Here is a 19252-nt window from a genome sequence, read left to right as displayed (position 1 = left end):
CAGCTTTAAATATTCAATATGCCAGGTGCTATGTTTTGGGGTAGCTTGTCCTGAAGCTCATCATTCTACACCTACCAATGCTATTAGAGGACCGGAAGAAGAAGACACATTGAGAGGAACTTATTTTCATCAGTGATAATAATTTGTTAGGGTGATACCTTGTATAGTCCTTTGCAGCTTCCTAAGCACTTTTGCATAGTCTATTTTATTTAAAATATCCTAATAACCCTCTGAGGGGTGGGGTGAGCTAGTATTTGAATTAGAGGAAGAATTAGAATTACAGAATTACAGTATACATCTCTGTATTGCCATGATAGGGTTAAGTCAAACGAATGCTTAAATAGTTAAATGGCTATTTTAGGCAGCGACTCCTGTCTGCTTTCGGAGAAGCCACTGAGTCAGGAAGACAGGGGAGAAACAATTTGGGAGGATACTGGGTCGGAGGGATGGCAAAGAGGAAGAGGGGACACAATTAGAATTAAGATTCTGGACACAGCTGGGATTTAGGAATGATGTCTCCTGGGCCTGGGGAAGGGAGAGGAAACGGGCAGAAACTGGTCTGGGCAGAGTTGAGTCTGGGCGCTGGTTGGGGGGTCGGGGGTGGTTGGGGGGATCCCAGCGGCGAGTGGAGCCCGACCGAGAATGGGGCGGGTCCTATCCCTGGATCGGCCGGGTCACAGCGAGGCCACAGGTGGGCGTGGCCGCCAGGGCGGGACCAACCTACGGGAGGGCGTGGCCGACATCCGCCGGCGGTCCCCAACCTGGCCTGCCAGGGCCGCGGGCGCACTTCCTAGTGTCGCCGGTAGAGGGCGCAGGCCGCGGAGCCGCTCGCAGAGCCGGGAAGCCGGGAGGAGCGGGCGCAGCCCCACTCGCCCCAGCCGCCGCCATGAGAGCCGTGGTGCAGCGCGTCACCCGGGCCAGCGTCACAGGTCAGTCGGGCGGGGCCGGGCCGGGAGGAGCCGCCCCTGACCCCGCGCCCGCAGTCCCGGCCACCCCCGCCGCTGTTTCCCCCCGCACGGTCCCCGGGCCGCGCTGTCCCCTGCGGCCCATGCGCGGGCTCGGACCCTGGCCGGGCTCGGGGCACCGCCACGGCCCCAGATCGCTGTCCTTGTGCCTGGGGGGCCCAGCGCGTCCCTGGCTGTAGGGTCTTCTCTTTGGGTTCAGGATAAACACACCTTATGATTCTTTTTATTTCGGTCCTGAGCACAGAGCGGCAGAACCTCCGGGCACCCCCATGGCCCGTTGTTCAGTGGAGTGTTGCACAAACACGTAGGGAGCATTTCTGGAGCAAGAACATCCTCCTTTTCAACATTCTGTTTTAAATCCACCCCTTTCCCCAGTTTCTACATGTCTTATTTTTTATGGAGCTTGACTCCCAATAAAATGCACAGATGCGAGGAGCTGTTCGTTCCTGTGGATGAGCTCTGACAATTGCGGACACCCACGTGACCAGCCCCGGGCCAGCTCCAGAGCGTTTCCTGCCGCAGCACATCCTCTTCTCCCTCGCAGGACCCTGCAGGAATGGGGTCAGAACCTAAGGAATTCAGGGCGAAATGTTTCTCTTTCCCACCAATTTCTTGTGCGCCACGCCACCCAACCATTAGTTATCACTTGATCACTGTAGTCCCGTGGCTCTCAACCTTGGCTACACATTAGAATCACCTGGGAATCTTTTTAAAATCCTGACTTCTGGGCCTCATCCTCCGGAAATTCTGTTTCTTTGTTACGGGGTGGGGCCACAACATTAGTAACAAACAGAATTTCCGGAGGATGAGGCCCAGAAGTCAGGATTTTAAAAAGATTCCCAGGTGATTCTAATGTGCAGCCAAGGTTGAGAACCACTGCGTAGTCTAATTTGTACAGTGATTACTGTTAACCGGGTCCAGATGATTCATGTAGATAACGTAGGCGTTTTAAAAACTCAAACCAAGATAATACAGATATTTTTTTAAAAATTTAATGAATAATTTTAGATTTTGTATAGCCTTTTCTACTTTTATTGGCAGAATTATAATATTTCAGTCCAGGTATTCTCCAAGTCAGTCTATATACCAAATATGTGCTCTTGTGTCTGCAAAAATATAAATCTCAAAATAAAACAACAAAATTACCTAAAGAAACAACCAAATCCAGCAAAACTATATACAGGTGTTTAGATCTGAGATTCAGTTTTTCAACTCTGCCTAATGATTTCTAAGCTCTTCTGGTAACTGGTTTTGGATATGGCCCTGGAGTAATAGGGAATAGAATAACACAGGGATTTATGGAATTTTAAAACAATTTTTAAAGATTTCAGTTAATACTTAAAGTCACTAACCTAGGATAATTCATAGATGAAAAGGTTTTTTGCTTTATGTGGTCATCATCAACAATGACTAAACTTTGGAGAATTTCAATTTTGATATTTTCTCTCTTGAATTTTCCATTCTGGAATATTGAAAACATGTATTCTGTGAGATTTGCTGAATAGTTTGAGTGATTTTAGTTGACTATTTAAATTATATATTTTTAGTTAAAAACAAACAAATAAACCTACCTGCTATTAAAAAGACAAGTGTGAATTGTGGGAAGGTGTTAATAAAAAGGAATTCTCTCAGTGCTAGAGGGACCTTGGGGTTAGCCAGGCCTTCTGGTTGAATTGTAATGGAGATTTTTTGTTTCCTTAAAAATGTGACTGGCTCCACCGAAATGTGGCTATTTAAGTTAATGACATTTCATTTCAGGAGTCTAAAATGTCACTTCTAATGTTATGGTTGGGACAGAGTACACTATTAGGAGTCATATCTTATTATGTGACAGACTCACTTTATGAGATTGGCAGGCAAATTTTGTTGCTTTCGCGTGGTTATTGTGATAATCTAATTTAAAAAGCTTGGTTATGAAACATTTCAAGCATATTCATTTGGTTAAACAGGTGAATAGTACGTAATCCCCATGTCCTGTCACTCAGCTTTAGCAACTAAAATCTGAACAGAATCATAGAGCATTGGGAAGAGGATCTAAAATTGATGGGCTTTAATGTGTTAATTTGGGGTGATGAACCTCAAAGAAGAGGTTCATGGGTGATGCCACTTGTACATGGAGAAACTGACCAAACATCTCAGATCTTTTCTAGCCTGGTTACCTTTTGTCTAAAATTCTCACATTTTAAAATTTGGAAATCCCTTTGTCTATAATAAAAGACCCCTTTGAATCTCCTAATTCTTCTATTTGTTCCAGGAGGAGAGGCAAACTGGTCTAAAATAAGAGAGCAAACTGTCATATATAGACTTTGGGACATTTGTTTCTTATGGAGACAATACTACATTGTAAAAATGTTGAAGCTTCAGAAAAGTGATTTGAATTACTTCAACTAATGATTCTACTTTTAAAAATCTACTCTAGGAGATAATCCTAATGATAGAAAACATTTTAGAGGGATAAGAAGGCAGAGTACAGAGGCTTTTTAGGGCAGTGAAATGACTCATTGAGATACTATAATGGTGCATACATGTCATTATATATGTCTTTGTCCAAATCCAAAGCACCAGGAGTGAACCCCAATGTCAACTGTGGACATTGGATGATTATGGTGTTTCATTGTAGGCTTATCAGTTATAACAAATGTATCCCTGTGGTGGTTAGTCAGTCCATTGCATGGAATGCAACTGTTCTACTGGATGGGATGCAACTGTTAAAAGATGTTTAGGAAAAGCTTATAACATGGAAAAATCCTAATGCAATGTTAAGAAAAAAGATGAGACACAATTTATATACAATATTTATTATAATATTTTTCTTCCTGTTTCTTATATTTTCCAATTTTTCTATAATGCATCTTTATTTTAATGGTGGATATAGCTCAATAGTCATTATTTTTTTATTTTATTTTATTTTTAAAAATATTTTTATTGATTTTGGAGAGGAAGGGAGAGGGAGAGAGAGATAGAAACATCAATGATGAAAGAGAATCATTGATCAGCTGCCTCCTGCACACCCCACACTGGGGATCGAACCCGCAACCTGGGCATGTGCCCTGACCGGGAATCGAACCGTGACCTCCTAGTTCATAGGTTGACGCTCAACCACTGAGCTATGCCGGCTGGGCATTAGTCATTATTTATTTATTTTTTTGGTAATTTTTATTTTCTTTTTAAAAAAATATATATTTTATTGATTTTTTACAGAGAGGAAGGGAGAGGGATAGAGAGTTAGAAACATCGATGAGAGAGAAACATCAGTCAGCTGCCTCCTGCACACTCCTCAACTGGAGATGTGCCCGCAACCAAGGTACATGCCCTTGACCAGAATTGAACCTGTTACCCTTCAGTCCGCAGGCTGACGCTGTATCCACTGAGCCGAACCGGTTAGGGCTAGTCATTATTTTTAAACTTTTAAAACATACTTTGGGGAAAATTTAGAAAATATATTGACATTATAAGAAAGTAATATATTTTTTATGACTGAAAGATAGTTCGTTGTATATATGCACCACTTCTTTATCCATCCACCTATTTTTTGAAAATATTTTTTTTATTGATTTCAAAGAGGAAAGGAGAGGGAGAGAGAGATTGAAACATCAACAATGAGAGAGAATCATTGATGGGCTGCCTTCTGCATGCCCCCTACTGTGAATTGAGCCTGCAACCCAAGCTTGTGCCCTGACCAAGAATCGAACCTGGGAACCTTCAGTCCTCAGGCCGATGCTCTATCCACTGAGCCAAACCAGCTAGGGCTTTATTCACCTATTGATGGACAGTTAGGTTGCTTCATATCTTGGCTATTATAAATAATGCTTCATTGAACATATGGATACCTATGTCTTTTTGTTTTAGTGTTTTGGGTTTCTTCAGATAAATGCCCAGAAATGGAATTGCTGGTCCTTCATTGTCTCTTGTTATATAGTCTTTGTCTTTTTTTTTTTTTTAATATATTTTATTGATTTTTTACAGAGAGGAAGGGAGAGGGATAGAGAGTTAGAAACATCGATGAGAGAGAAACATCGATCAGCTGCCTCCTGCACACCCCCCCACTGGGGATGTGCCCGCAACCAAGGTACATGCCCTTGACCGGAATCGAACCTGCGACCCTTCAGTCCGCAGGCTGACTCTCCATCCACTGAGCCAAACCGGTTAGGGCTAGTCTTTGTCTTACAGTCTATTTTGTCTGGTGTAAGTATTGCTAACCCAGCTTTATTTTTTTCACTTTCATTTTTATGAACTATCTTTTTCCAGCCCTTTACTTTCAGTCTGTGTGTGTCTTTCAATCTGAAGTAAGTCTCTTGTAGGCAGCATATCTAAGGGTCTTACTTTCTTATCCTTTTAGCCACCCTGCGTCTTTTGATTGGAACATTTTTTTATTGATTAAGGTATTACATATGTGTCCTTATTCCCCCATCGCCCCCCCCCCCCCACTCCCGTTCATGCCCTCACCCCCCTGGTGTCTATGTCCATTGGTGATTGGAACATTTAATCCATTTACATTTAAAGTAATTATTGATACATATATTTATTGTCATTTTATTATTCATAAAAAGGATGAAATCTAGCCATCTGCAACATCATGGATGGACCTAGGGTACTGTGCTGAGTTAAATAAGTCAGACAGAGAAAAACAGTGCCATATGATTTCACTTACATGTGGAATCTAAAAAACAAAACAAACAAACAAGCAGACCAGAAACAGACTCATAGATATAAAGAACATTTTGATGGTTGCCAGAGGGATGGGGGTTGGAGGAATGGATGAAAAAGGTGAAGGGATTAAGAAGTACAAAATTGTAGTTACAGAATAATCATGGGGGTGTAAAGTACAGTATAAGGAGTACAGTCAGTAATATTGTATAACTATGTATAGTGTCAGAGAGGTACTAGATTTATCAGGGCGATCACTTTGTAAGTTATATAAATGTCTAATCACAAGGTTATACACTTGAAACTAATGTAATATTGTATGTCAACTGTAATTGAAAAATAAATTATTGAAATAGAAAAAAAGAAAATACTATTTATTTATTTTTTAAAATATATTTTTATTGATTTCAGAGAGGAAAGGAGAGAGAGAGATAGAAAGATCAATGATGAGAGAGAATCATTGATCGGCTGCCTCCTGCATATCCTCTACTGGGGATTGAACCTGAAACCAGGCATATGCCCTGTCAAGGAATCGAACCGTGTGACCTCCTGGTTCATAGGTTGATGCTTAACCACTGAGCCACGCTGGCCTGGCTTTGTCAGGTATATTTATAGATACTATTATCCAACAGAAGCAAACAAGAAAATGGCAGAGTTGCTTCTCTTCTAATTGGAACATTAGGTCAGTGCATGATAAAAGTAAAAAAACAGCCCTGACCGGTTTGGCTCAGTGGATAGAGCGTTGGCCTGTGGACTGAAAGGTCCCAGGTTCGATTCCGGCCAAGTGCATATACCTGGGTTGCGGCCACATCCACAGTAGAAGATGTGCAAGAGGCAGCTGATCAATGTTTCTCTCTCATCGATGTTTCTAACTCTCTATCCCTCTCTCTTCCTCTCTGTGAAAAATCAATAAAATATATTTAAAATAATAGTTTGCTGACTTGAAACTTAACTTTTAAAGCATGGTTTTTGTGTATAATATACACATATATATGTATATATATGTATGTATCACGTTCAAAGGCTGTTAAATCGCGTTGTTTACCCATATCTTCAGAAAAAAATCACTTCTACTGTCATGGTAAACAACCTGCTTTCCTATTTATAATGGTCTGGCCCTCTAGCAACTTCAACACGAAATTATAGCTAATATGCCTACAAACGTCAGGTGGTCATAATAATCGGGCCACTCAGTGTATTTCTCTTTTCTGAAGTAAGTAGAAAAATTATTTTATAACATGTGTTTTCCATTTTGTGCTATGTATTGTGTTACCAGATTTGCTGATTCCAAGACAAGCAGGCATCTCTTGAGAATTAATATAGCTGAGCTGGGTTCTCTGGGCAGGAAAACTTCTGTTTTTATAGATTGGCAAACTCCATCATAGAAAGTTTCAGGTGTCTCAGCCAAGGTCACACAGATGAAAATGTGGCCCTAAAATCCTGCTTAGTGGTTGTTCACTTTAGAGCACATTCATTCCAGATAAAAAATCAGAATGGACATAAATTAGGATTGTCTTACTGCATTTACATAACTCCTTTCATTTTTGAATACCTGCTGACTTTGCCAAGGAAGTTAGAAGAAGTACGTGTGATATTTGAACATCCCTGTGGCTGTTTAAAAGTGTTTCATGGCACCTGTTTGGTTCTGAGTCTTTTTTATCTTTTGCTTCCTCTCTAGTTGGAGAAGAGCAGATCAGTGCCATTGGACGGGGCATCTGTGTGTTGCTGGGCATTTCTCTGGAAGACACACAGAAGGAACTGGAGCACATGTAAGATGGGGATTTCTCTTTGTTTGCTTTTTGCAAACAAAAAGCAAAGTCATTGCTCTTTGTTTTGTAATCCTCACCCGAGTATATTTTTCCATTGATTTTTAGAGAGAGTGGGTGAGAGAGGGAAAGCAGAGAGAAATATCTATGTGAGAGAAATACATCGATTGGTTGCCTCTTGCACGAGCCCTGACCAGGGCCCGGGCAGGGGAAGGAGCCTGCAACAGAGGTACATGTTCTTTATTTTTTTAAAGGGGAGAATGATGATTTATTTATTTAAAAATATATTTTATTGATTTTTTTTACAGAGAGGAAGGGAGAGGGATAGAGAGTTACAAACATTGGTGAGAGAGAAACATCCATCAGCTGCCTCCTGCACACTCCCTACTGGGGATATGCCCGCAACCAAGGTACATACCCTTGACTGGAATCGAACCTGGGACCCTTGAGTCCACAGGCTGACGCTCTATTTACTGAGCCAAACCGGTTTGGGAGAGGTACATGTTCTTCACTGGAATTGAACCCAGGACCTTTCCGTTCACAGGCCGATGTGTTATCCACTGAGCCAAACTGGCTAGGGCTAAGTCATTGCTTTTGAATTGAATATGTGGTAGTTGTATCCTTCTAGAGCCCCGGTGCATGAATTCATGCACAGGTGAGGTCCTTCTGCCTGGCCAGCAATCGGGGGCTGATCGGGGCCCTCTCGCCCAGCCCCGATTAGGGCCGATGGGGGCTGGCCAGCCGGGGAGGGACCACGGGAGGGCTCCAGGTTGTGTTTGGCCCTCTTGCCCAGTCTCAATTGGCTGGACCCCAGCAGCAAGCTAACCTACTGGTCAGAATGTCTGCCCCCTGGTGGTCAGTGCACATCATAGTGACTGGTTGAGCGGTCGACTGAACGGTGACCGATCAGTCGGAATTTAGCATATTACGCTTTTATTATATAGGATTATATATATAGGATATATGTGCACGCACATACACATACTAGGAACTTCAATAGTATTTTGTTCTTATAAAGTGAGCCCGTTACTTTTATCAGTTTGACATTCGATGTAGTATGGTTATCTTCGTGTTTCAGATGAGGAGACGAGGAAGAGTAACCTGTCAGATGTCACCCACTAAGTGAGCAGCAGAGCAGGGGTACCACTTAGCTTCTATCCCTATTTGCTGCTACTTCTGTGAACTCTTCTCTTAATTAAAAACTGAACCTCTTTTCTTTTTTTTAAAAATTTATTTTTATTGATTTCAGAGAGGAGAGGAGATGGAGAGAAAGATAGAAACATCAGTGATGAGAGAGAATCATTGATCAGCTGCCTCCTGCACGCCCCCCCATTGGGGATTGAGCCCACTACCTAGGCATGTGCCCTTGATCGGAATCAAACCTGGGACCCTTCAGTCCACAGGCCATAGATCTATCCACTGAGCCAGATCAGCTAGGACTGAGCCTCTTTTCTTATGAATGGTTTCTGTTTTGTAATTTGAGAAATATGATGTGGTCCTGTTAATGCATTTTTAAAATGCCCAGCTGTTCATTGTGCAATAAGGATCTGGATCTCGGGGAGGTTAAATTACTTGCCCACAGTCACATACACATAGTTAGCAAAAAGCCCAAATCCGAATTAGAATCTAGGCTACCTGACCTGGAAGCCCGTGCTCCTTTTACCAAAGTAGGGGGTTCGTCATTGCTGTTGCCCGAATGGCTGTCTTAGTACTCAGTTTTCCCCTCCCCCTGTTTAACCAGCACCACTTGACACATTTACTTCAGATGCTCGGATCTATTTATTCTACCCTTTGGTGCCCAGAACCTGGGTATCACCCCACCCAATTGTCCCTTTTGTTTAGGTTGCAAAGCCAAGTCCTGCTAAGATGTTGATGACTAATAGGGATAGTTCATTACCACTTCAGGAATGTTGGTGTTTTAACAGCTCTCCCCTGGATACTTGAAACAGTAGAGTGGTGTAGTGGTTACAACCTGCGGCTCTGGGTCTGAATCTCTTTATGTCTCTGACATTCTAGAGAGTTAATACTTACCTTGGTGGTTAAGAGATTTAACTCAACAGAAGACAAACCTTGACTGTGGAGAGGAGTTGGTGAAAAGTGCCCACTACAGAGAGGACCCATATAAAGAGTCAGTGAATTACTATTTGTAGAGCCCTTGAACATGTCTTCAACATCCAAAAAGGTGGCTTTCCATTGGTGCCATTTCAACTTTCATGCAGGTTGTTCTTTATCACGCTCTTGAAATCTGATCTTATAAATGTTACCTGGTCCTCTTCCTTGCCAAGGTGGCTGTCCTTTGTCACCCACATGCATAGGACTTAAGGAGCATGTGACATAGTTATTAAAGTATTTTTCTCCAGATCTTTTTTTATATTTGTAGTAACACTAAGTTCTCTCCCGGGTATTTGCTGAATTGTTCATTTTGAGTAGCTCCAAGAAGGGGTGTACAAATGGGGCACCATTTATTCCAGTGTAAAGATTGAATTCTTCTATAAGCAATTAGAGATGGACCCATGCTGTGATAATGGATGGTTGTCATCTTGGCCCCAGTTCCAACTGGTACTGGCTGCTGCTGTGAATTAGAGGGACCCACACACACAAATAAAAGGAAATCCCCAAACTACCCCGTGAGGCAAGACCACTATTACCCTGTATTACAGATGAGGAAACTGAGGCACAGAGAAGAAAAGTCACTTGCTCAAGGTCACACTTTCTGTAAGTGATGGGGTCAGCATAATGTTCTTGTTTGGCAGGATGCTGGTGACATTTGGGGGGGTATGAAATGTATTGGGGGGCTTGTGATTCCTTAGGTAGCTCTCACTGCTATTTTTCCCCTTAGGGTCCGAAAGATTTTAAACTTACGTGTGTTTGAGGATGAGAGTGGAAAGAACTGGTCGAAGAGTGTGATGGACAAACAGTATGAGGTGCTGTGTGTCAGCCAGTTCACCCTCCAGTGTGTCCTCAAGGGCAACAAGCCCGACTTCCACCTGGCAATGCCCACGGAGCAGGCAGAGAGCTTCTATAACAGCTTCTTGGAGCAGCTGCGCAAGACGTACCGGCCGGAGCTCATCAAAGGTAGGCAGGAGGCGCCTGGGACACTTTGGAGCAGGGGGACGGAGAATCTGCAGCTGCAATCTTTCCTTTGTCACAAAGTTTGTTGTTATGTTTATTACTGACTTAAAACAACAAGATGGCTGCTGCCACTGCTTGTTGCTATACCTGTCCTCTGAATGCCCGGATACCGTTTACCCTTCTTCATTCTTTTAGTCACATTTGAAAATGCTTAGCAACCCAGAAGTGTGTTTGATGTAGTGGTGTTTTATTTTGGTCACTTACCCTACCTGACAGAAATACAATGCAAGCTACAGATGTGAGCCACATGTCACGTTACATTTTATATTTAAAAAAGTAAAAAGAAACAAGTGAAATTAATTTTAAAACTGTATTTTATTTAGCTTATTATGTCTAAGATATTATGATTTCACCATGTAATTAATATAAAAAGTTAAAATGAGATAGCATGTATATTTTGTGTACTAAAGTCCTCTAAATCTGGTGTGCAGTTTATACTTACAGCACATCTCAATTTGGACCAGCCGCATTTCAAGTGCCCCAAAGCGGTGAGTGTCCAATGGCTGTAATATTGGACATAAAGGTTTAGGTTTTTGCCTACCTGCTTATTGTCAAGAATGCTAACCTCATTTGACTAACCAAGATTTAGTCTAGAAAATGGCTTGGTGGAATAGTGGTCCCGGTTTGGGGGAGAATTATGAATCTTTTTTTAAAAATATATTTTATTGATTTTTTACAGAGAGGAAGAGAGAGGGATAGAGAGTTAGAAACATCGATGAGAGAGAAACATCGATCAGCTGCCTCCTGTACACTCCCCACTGGGGATGTGCCCGCAACCAAGGTACATGCCCTTGACCGGAATTGAACCTGGGACCCTTGAGTCCGCAGGCTGGCGCTCTATCCACTGAGCCAAACCAGTTAGGGCATGAATCTTTTTTAAAAATAATATATTTTTATTGATTCCAAAGAGGAAGGGAGAGGGAGAGAGAGAGATAGAAACATCAGTGATGAAGGAGAATCATTGATTGGCTGCCCTCCTGCACACCCCCTACTGGGGATTGAACCCGAAACCCAGGCATGTGCCTTTGACCGGAATCAAACCTGGACCCCTTTAGTCTGCAGGCTGACGCTCTATCCACTGAGCCAAACTAACTAGGGCGAATTATGACTCTTTTAAAAAAGGCCATTCATTTCTAGTCTGTTTTCATGGGGTTAAAGTGCATTTAAGATCATCATGTTTTGCCTTTAAAAAAAGTTTAAATTATTGTTTAAAGTATTACATATGTCTCCTTTTTCCCCATTGACCTCTCCCTGGCTGTTCCCACCCCCCAGCATATGCCCTCACCCCACTACTGTTTGTGTCCATGGGTTTTGCCTATATGCATGTGTACAAGTCCTTTGGTTGATTTCTTACCACCCCCCCCCCCCCTCGCCCCTACCTTCCCTCTGAGGTTGTATGGTCTGTTCAATGCTTCTGTGTCTCTGGATCTATTTTTGTTCATCAGTTTATGTTGTTCATTATATTCCACAAATGAGTGAGATCATGTGATATTTATCTTTCTCTGACTGGCTTATTTCGCTTAGCATAATCCTCTTTAGGTCCATCCATGCTGTTGCAAATGGTAAGAGTTCCTTCTTTTTTACAGCAACGTAGTATTCCATTGTGTAGAAATACCACAGGTTTTTAAAAATATATATATTTTATTGATTTTTTACAGAGAGGAAGGGAGAAGGACAGAGAATTAGAAACACCGATCAGCTGCCTCTCACTCCCCCCACCCTCGCCCCCCGCCCCCCGCCACTGGGGATGTGCCCGCAACCAAGGCACATGCCCCCAACTGGAATTGAACCCTAGACCCCACAGTCCGCAGGCCGGCGCTCTATCCACTGAGCCAAACCGGTCAGGGCAAATACCACAGGTTTTTAATCCACTCATCTGCTGTTGGGCACTTAGGCTGTTTCCAAATCTTAGCTACTGTAAATTGTGTTACTATGAACATAGGGGTGCATTCTGATTGGTGTTTCTGGTTTCTTGGGATATATTCCTAGAAGTGGGATTACTGGGTCAAGTGGAAGTTCCATTTTTAATTTTTTGAGGAAACTCCATACCGTTTTCCCCACTGGCTGCACCAGTCTGCATTCCCACCAGCAGTGCACAAGGGTTCCTTTTTCTCCACATCCTCACCAGCCCTTGTCGTTTGTTATGTTTTGCCTCTTTTTCTTCAGTTGGTTATTAGAAAAGAATGTTTAGCCTTTTTGGTAATATATCTCAATAAGAGACCTTTCTAAGTAGATTGTTTCTTTTGTTGCCATCATATCCTTTTGTAGACATTGAATAGTTATTAGTAGTTAACTCTGTAATATTTTCTACACTTTAACTTTGTCTGGATTAAACAAATCTAGATCTCCTCTTTATTTGATTTATTTTTTAAAAATATATTTTTTTTCATTGAGAGGAAGGGAAAAGGAGAGAGAGAAACATCAATGATGACAGAGAATCATTGATCAGCTGCATCCTGCACACCCCACACTGGGAATCGAGCCCACAACTTGGGCATGTGCCCTGGCTGGGAATCGAACCGTGACTCCAGGTTCATAGGTTGATGCTCAACCACGGAGCCATGCCAGCTGGGCTATTGGATCTATTTTCAACTGTAAGTGATAAAAGTTGTTGCCTGATTTTGAAGCTCTGTAGCAAAGGTCCACATTGAAGTTTGTCAGCTCGTCAGACTTGCTCATGTTTAGAAGAGAGATATTCCTACCCTCTTTGGAATGTCCTTTTATTTTAATTCTCCTTTTACTTGTGTAAAATGTCCATTTGCCATAAGGACAAATGGATTTTATATGACCAGGACACTCCTGTCTTAAATCAAATTCCAGTCTTTACTTGGGTCCTGGTAGGACAGAATAAATTTGCCTTTTCTGGAAATATCCAAGTTTAGAATTCTATTCACAAGTTTAGTCATGGATACCTTCAGTCTCTTTTTCCCACCCTCTGTCCACTGAGATCCTTGACATGGCTTTGCTGCAAACGTGTTTCTTCCCAGAATTAGGAGTTAAGGCAGATCCTCTGAATAATTATTTTTCTTTGCTGAGCCAAGGATTAAGTGACACCAGCATTGTCTTCTCTGCTTGATGTGTGTAGACTCTTCCCATGTCTGAGAAATGTCAGATGTATTTTAGAATGTACTGCAGGCTCTTGAAAGGGTGAGCACAAGCAATAGCATAAAGGCATAAGTGAAGGCACTTTAAATGGGAGAACATTGATGATTGTAAGGAATGATGCAGTGAAAACAAAATAGCATTCATCTAAGTCCTTAGAGTGTTGTGTGCATTACTGGGTGCTTTGTGTTCCTAAAAATGTCTTTTACTGCTTGAAATGATGTGTATTTTATCCAGGTAATTATATGAAGTGCCTGAAACAATGTACTGTAGACAATATAATTTTATAATGGATCAGAATTTAAGCTCATGGCATGTGATACATCTGATCATTTTGATAAAAAGTTGACATGCAGCCGAAACCGGTTTGGCTCAGTGGATTGAGCGTCGGCCTGTGGACCGAGGGGTCCTGGGTTCGATTCCGGTCAAGGGCATGTACCTGGGTTGCTGGCACATCCCCAGTGGGAGATGTGCAGGAGGCAGCTGATCGATGTTTCTCTCTCATCGATGTTTCTGACTCTCTATCTCTCTCCCTTCCTCTCTGTAGAAAATCAATAAAAAAAAAAAAAAAAAAGTTGACATGCATTATACAAAGAATTTTAATTATAATTTATTTCAAAACCTTTTGGCTTTCAGAAGCACTACAGTGATATCAACTTGCTTTTTCAGATTTTTATCTCTTTTATGGTCTTCAGTGGGACAAAATGTGTACAGCAGTGGTTGCCAACTGATGGTCCGCAGACCACTGGTGGTCCGTAAGATCTGAAAGGTTGGCGACTGCTGGTGTAGAGCATGTTTTATTTATTTTTATTTATTGTTATTTATTTATTTTTAAGTATATTTTTATTGATTTCAGAGAGGAAGGGAGAGGGAGAGAGAGAGAGAAACATCAGTGATGAGAGAATCATTGATTGGCTGCCTCCTGCACGCCCCCTACTGGGGATCGAGCCCAAAACCTGGGCACCTGCTCTTGCCTGGAATCGAACCTGGGACCCCTCAGTTCACAGGCTGATCCTCTATCCACTGAGCCAAACCAGCTAGGGCTAGAGCATGTTTTACACGCTTGCTGTCTTTTGGTTGATTTTGAGATTTTGGCTACCGTCTCCAACATGGAAAGTTCTCTGTTAGCTGAAGGGATGTTGGGATACAAATAAACTGCTAAGTACCTTTTCTTTTTAAAAAAGATTTCTTAAAATTGATTTTAAAAGATAGAGGAAGGGAGAAGGAGAGAGAGAAACATTGATGTGAGTGAAACATCAATCGGCTGCCTCCTGCACGCCGCTGTCCAGGGATTGAGCCTGCAACTCAGGCGTGTGCCCTGACCCGGAATAAAACCAGCAAACTTTCGGTGCATGGGATGATGCCCAACCAACGGAGCCACATCTTCTAGGACCTTTTCTTTCTTTTTAAATTTTATTTTTCAATTACAGTTTGTATTCAGAGGTATTTTGTATTAGTTTCAGGTGTACAACACAACAGATAGACATTCATAGAGATTACAAAGTGTTCCCTCCGATAATTTAAGTGCCCACCTGGCACCATAGATTGTTTCCACAATATTGTTGACTATATTCCCTATGTTTTACCTTACATGCTTATACCTATTTTGCAACTACCAGTTAGTTCTTCTGAATCCCATCATCTTTTCTCATCCTGCCCCTTAGCAACCCTCTCCTCTGGCATCCATTAATCTGTTCTCTGTATCCACAAGTCAGCTTCTATTTTGCTTGCTCTTTAATTTTGTTTTCTAGATTCCACATATAAGTAATATCATATGGTAGTTTTCTTTCACTGTCTGGCTTATTTTACTTAGCATAATACCTCCTGGGTCCATTTGTGCTGTTGCAAATGGTAAGGTTTCAATTTTTATTTTTATTTTTAGATTTCATTATTATTTATTTATTTTTAAATATATTTTTATTGGTTTCAGAGAGGAAGGGAGAGGGGGAGAGAGATAGAAACATCGATGATGAGAGAGAATCACTGATTGGCTGCCTCCTGCACGCCCCCCACCGGGGATCGAGCCCGCAACCTGGACATATGCCCTGACCGGGAATCGAACCAGTGACCTCTCGGTTCCTGGGTCGACGCTCAACTGCTGAGCTACACCTGGCTGGGCTAGATTTCATTATTTTTAAAGGCTGAGTAGTATTCCATTGTTTTTTATTTTGTTTTTTTAAAATATATTTTATTGATTTTTTACAGAGAGGAAGGGAGAGAGATAGAGAGTTAGAAACATAGATGAGAGAGAAACATCGATCAGCTGCCTCCTGCACATCTCCCACTGGGGATATGCCCGCAACCCAGGTACATGCCCTTGACCGGAATCAAACCTGGGACCTTTCAGTCCGCAGGCCGATGCTCTATCCACTGAGCCAAACCGGTTTCGGCAGGCTGAGTAGTATTCCATTGTTATGTGTACTCCTGCTTTTTTATCCACTCCTCTGTTGATGGGCATTCAAGTTGCTTTCGTGTCTTGGCTCTTGGTTTAAGTAGATTGAACATTTCTTTTACTTCCTTTCTCTGTAATGAATGAAACTATTTTGAACTTATATTTAATGCGTTCCTCTTATTTGTTGTTGAGGATTGAATAGAGGGAAGGTTGTTCTCTGCTTTATTCCTCCTCTCTTTCTTCATTGCTCCATCCAGTGCCCATGTGCTTTCAGGCACTTCCCAGGCGAGTCGCAGTTCTTCTGCACAGACCCAGTCATAGCTCAAGTGCTGGACGGGAAGTCCCTGATTTTGGTTTCCAGTCTGCTTGCTCATGTGACCTCAAGTAATTTCCCTGGGTTTGGTGTGGAATGGGAACCCTGGAAGCCAAGCTAGTTACAGTTTGGTCCTCATATATTTTTAAAATTATTATTATTGTTGTTGTTACTATTATTGAAAAGCATGCCAAAGTACATCTGTTAGAGGCTTATTGTGTGCCAGGTCCTGTGAAAGAGTAAATATTCTCCTTTCTTATCTAAATAAATCCTCACAGAACCCTTCAGGTGGGCACTAGGATTACCCCTCATTCTGCAGATGAGGAAACTGAGGTGCAAGTGATCACTCAGCATACAAGTGGCAGAGCCTGGAATGGCCGAGCAGCCATCTCTAGGGCCTGAGCTTCGCTGACAGTTTCGCTTCATTGTAAAATTCACATTCTCTTGACTTGTTGGCCTTTCCTTATCCTGAATTCACGTCTGTTGGGACTTTTATGTCTTCTCTGCTGTGCTTAGGGAAATCAGTGGACAGGTTTTTGGACCTCAAGTAGGTCTAGTAAGAGGGAAGCAGTATAGCCTGAGGCCTGGGGTCCTTTATCTCAGAACAGGGATGTTAATCTAGAATTTTAGTCCTTTTTCTGTTGGGGGAGATATTATTGGTTCTACTCATAATTGTGTGTCCTGTATCAATAAGACGCTGTTTATCTGTTGGCCCTTGTACTAGGCTCTGGGTATATAGTGCTGAGTAGGAGAGATGCTGTCCCTGCTGTAACGCTCATGGTCTAGTGGGGAAGAGAGAGAGTGAGCAAACACAGTTGCTATAGCAAGAAACATGTTCCTGAAGAACTCACATTTTGCAAAACCATCACTAAAACTATCAGGCTCATGGGCAAACCCCGAAAGAACTGTGGTTGGGCCAAAAGGAGGAGGCATTTGTTTTCCACTTTCATAAAATATAGTCAGAGGGCTTCTGCTTCCAGTGCCGAGGGCTTTTCCTTTCTCTGCTGAGGGTGGCCTTTTTATTCTGCTGTTCTGACCGTCCTTGCCTGAGAAAACCCAATTCGGACCCCATGCAGCCTCTGTGTTATGCACACATTCTCTTATTTGCCAGTTGTGTATGAGCAAATTCTCATTACAGAACAAGTGTTGGACCAGCACCTTCTGTAATTACCTGTGTGATGTATTCTCTGAGGGAATATTTGGGGATGAATAACAGGGATAGGTCCTAAGGTAGTGGTGGCTGATGCGGTTGGGCTCATTTCTATCTGTTCTGTATATGGGTCACGTGTTGGATCTTTAAAAAAATTTTTTTTTGTTAATCCTTATCCGAGGATGTTTTCTCCACTGATTTTTAGAGATAGTAGAAGGGAGGGTGAGAAACAGAGAGAGAAACATTGATGTGAGAGAGACACATCAATTGGTTGCTTCCCATACACACCCTGACCGGCACTGGGGACCGAGCCTGCAACTGAGGTATGTGGCCTTGATCAGAATCGAACCTGTGACCCTTCATGGTGGGCTGGTGCTCTAACCACTTAGCAACGGTTAGGGTAGGACCTACTTGATTCATCACACTGATACCTATGTGAAAGGTTTTAATATTTATGTAAGTACTGGGCCTGTACTCCCAGCCTGGTTCATAGACACTGTGGCTACTAGACATACCTACAGTTCCGTAATCACCGCCACAATCAAGGCACAGAACAGTCTCAACATCCCCCATACACTTGCTGCCTTTTGTAGTCATCTTTTCCCTCCTCTCCATCCCTTGGCAACTCTTGATCTGTTTTCTGTGTCTATAAAGTACTGCACATTTTTGGATCAAGGGTAGAGCTGGGATTTTCAGGGTGGCCAGTCACCCTCCTGGAGGATAAACTGCACAGACAGATTCTCTTGAGTGCCCATCCATCAGCATGTTTATACAGGTGACCATGGGTTAAAAATGAACATCCAAGGCACATGCAGTTTGAAGGGAGGAATCCCAGATCTTTCTGGGGGTGGAGGACACTCACCCAGGTCACTTAGGCAGCCAGGAGCAGAACAGATTAGGGGTGTGCGTGAGCCAGTCCCCGATGGAGCAGGGAGCATTGTGTCCATGTGGGGAGTCTACAGAGTAACTGTGGGGCCTGTACTGGGCCACAGAGTTAAGGGGTCAGAATTGGGATGGGACTGAAGTGAGGTGGGGTCCCAGCTGCTTACTGCAAAAGTAGCTGAGCTTCTGAAATGGGTAGAATGCTTCTGAGTATAAGAAACAGACAGCCCCATCCAGTCGTCTTAATCCTGTCGTCTTAAATAATAGAGGGTTTACTGCTGTGTGATTGAAACATGCCGAGGCGAGTTCAGATTCAGCTGGAGCTGGAGCTTCCTCCGTCCTCACTGCTGTAACTGTTGCCTTGGGATTCCCCGAGCCCGGCTTTCCCCTGCAGGGATCAGCTGTGTCCTCAGGCTGGCAACTGTGGTTGCTCTCTTCACAATTCACCATCTCAATAAAGAGAGCGAGCCTTTGTCTCTGCATTCTAAGCAGAGGTCCTCAAGGTCACTTGATAGCCTGGGCCACATGTCCGCCCTTGAGCCTATGTGGGATGGACTGCCTGGCTCAGCCGAGGTCATGTGCTTCATGGCGTGTGGAGTCAGCCTCCTGGGACCCCCTGGAGCCACAGTGGGAGTCTGGGTCTGTTGGGGAGGAGGACGGGGTAAATGCATGCTGGGAGGGCTACCGGAAAGTGCCACTCTGTGACCTTTACTTGCTTTATTGGTGGGCTGCTGGAAGGTGGACAGAGACAATAGACAGTCCTGGGTACTGTGCCTTCCTGGGACAGAGGTGGGGAGGGGACTGTCCTAGACGTGTGTGTAATTGATGAGGGTGTTACTTTTACTCGTGTCTCTTTTCAGCAGAGACAAATGGCATAATTACCCTGAGAGGCACACTGGGGCC

General features: G+C 42.9%; 1 protein-coding gene across 3 annotated transcripts in view; it reads left to right on the top strand.

The window, feature by feature from the left end:
* Positions 1 to 771: 771 nt before the first annotated feature.
* The window catches only part of DTD1 (D-aminoacyl-tRNA deacylase 1), a 164876-nt gene continuing 146395 nt past the window's right edge, over positions 772 to 19252 (top strand). For 2 of the 3 annotated variants that reach the window (XM_059705443.1, XM_059705444.1), the window contains exons 1-3: positions 772 to 929; positions 7291 to 7381; positions 10218 to 10453. In XM_059705443.1, coding sequence (XP_059561426.1) covers positions 887 to 929; positions 7291 to 7381; positions 10218 to 10453 — 370 coding nt within the window. In that variant the 5' untranslated portion in view covers positions 772 to 886. The remainder of the gene's footprint in view (positions 930 to 7290; positions 7382 to 10217; positions 10454 to 19252) is intronic. The other variant, XM_059705442.1, reaches the window with a different exon arrangement.

This window comes from Myotis daubentonii, chromosome 8 (genome assembly GCF_963259705.1).
Source record: "Myotis daubentonii chromosome 8, mMyoDau2.1, whole genome shotgun sequence".
Taxonomy (NCBI): Eukaryota; Metazoa; Chordata; class Mammalia; order Chiroptera; family Vespertilionidae; genus Myotis; species Myotis daubentonii.
Note: the sequence above shows the minus strand (reverse complement) of the source record. Positions and strands in the feature narration are given on the sequence as shown.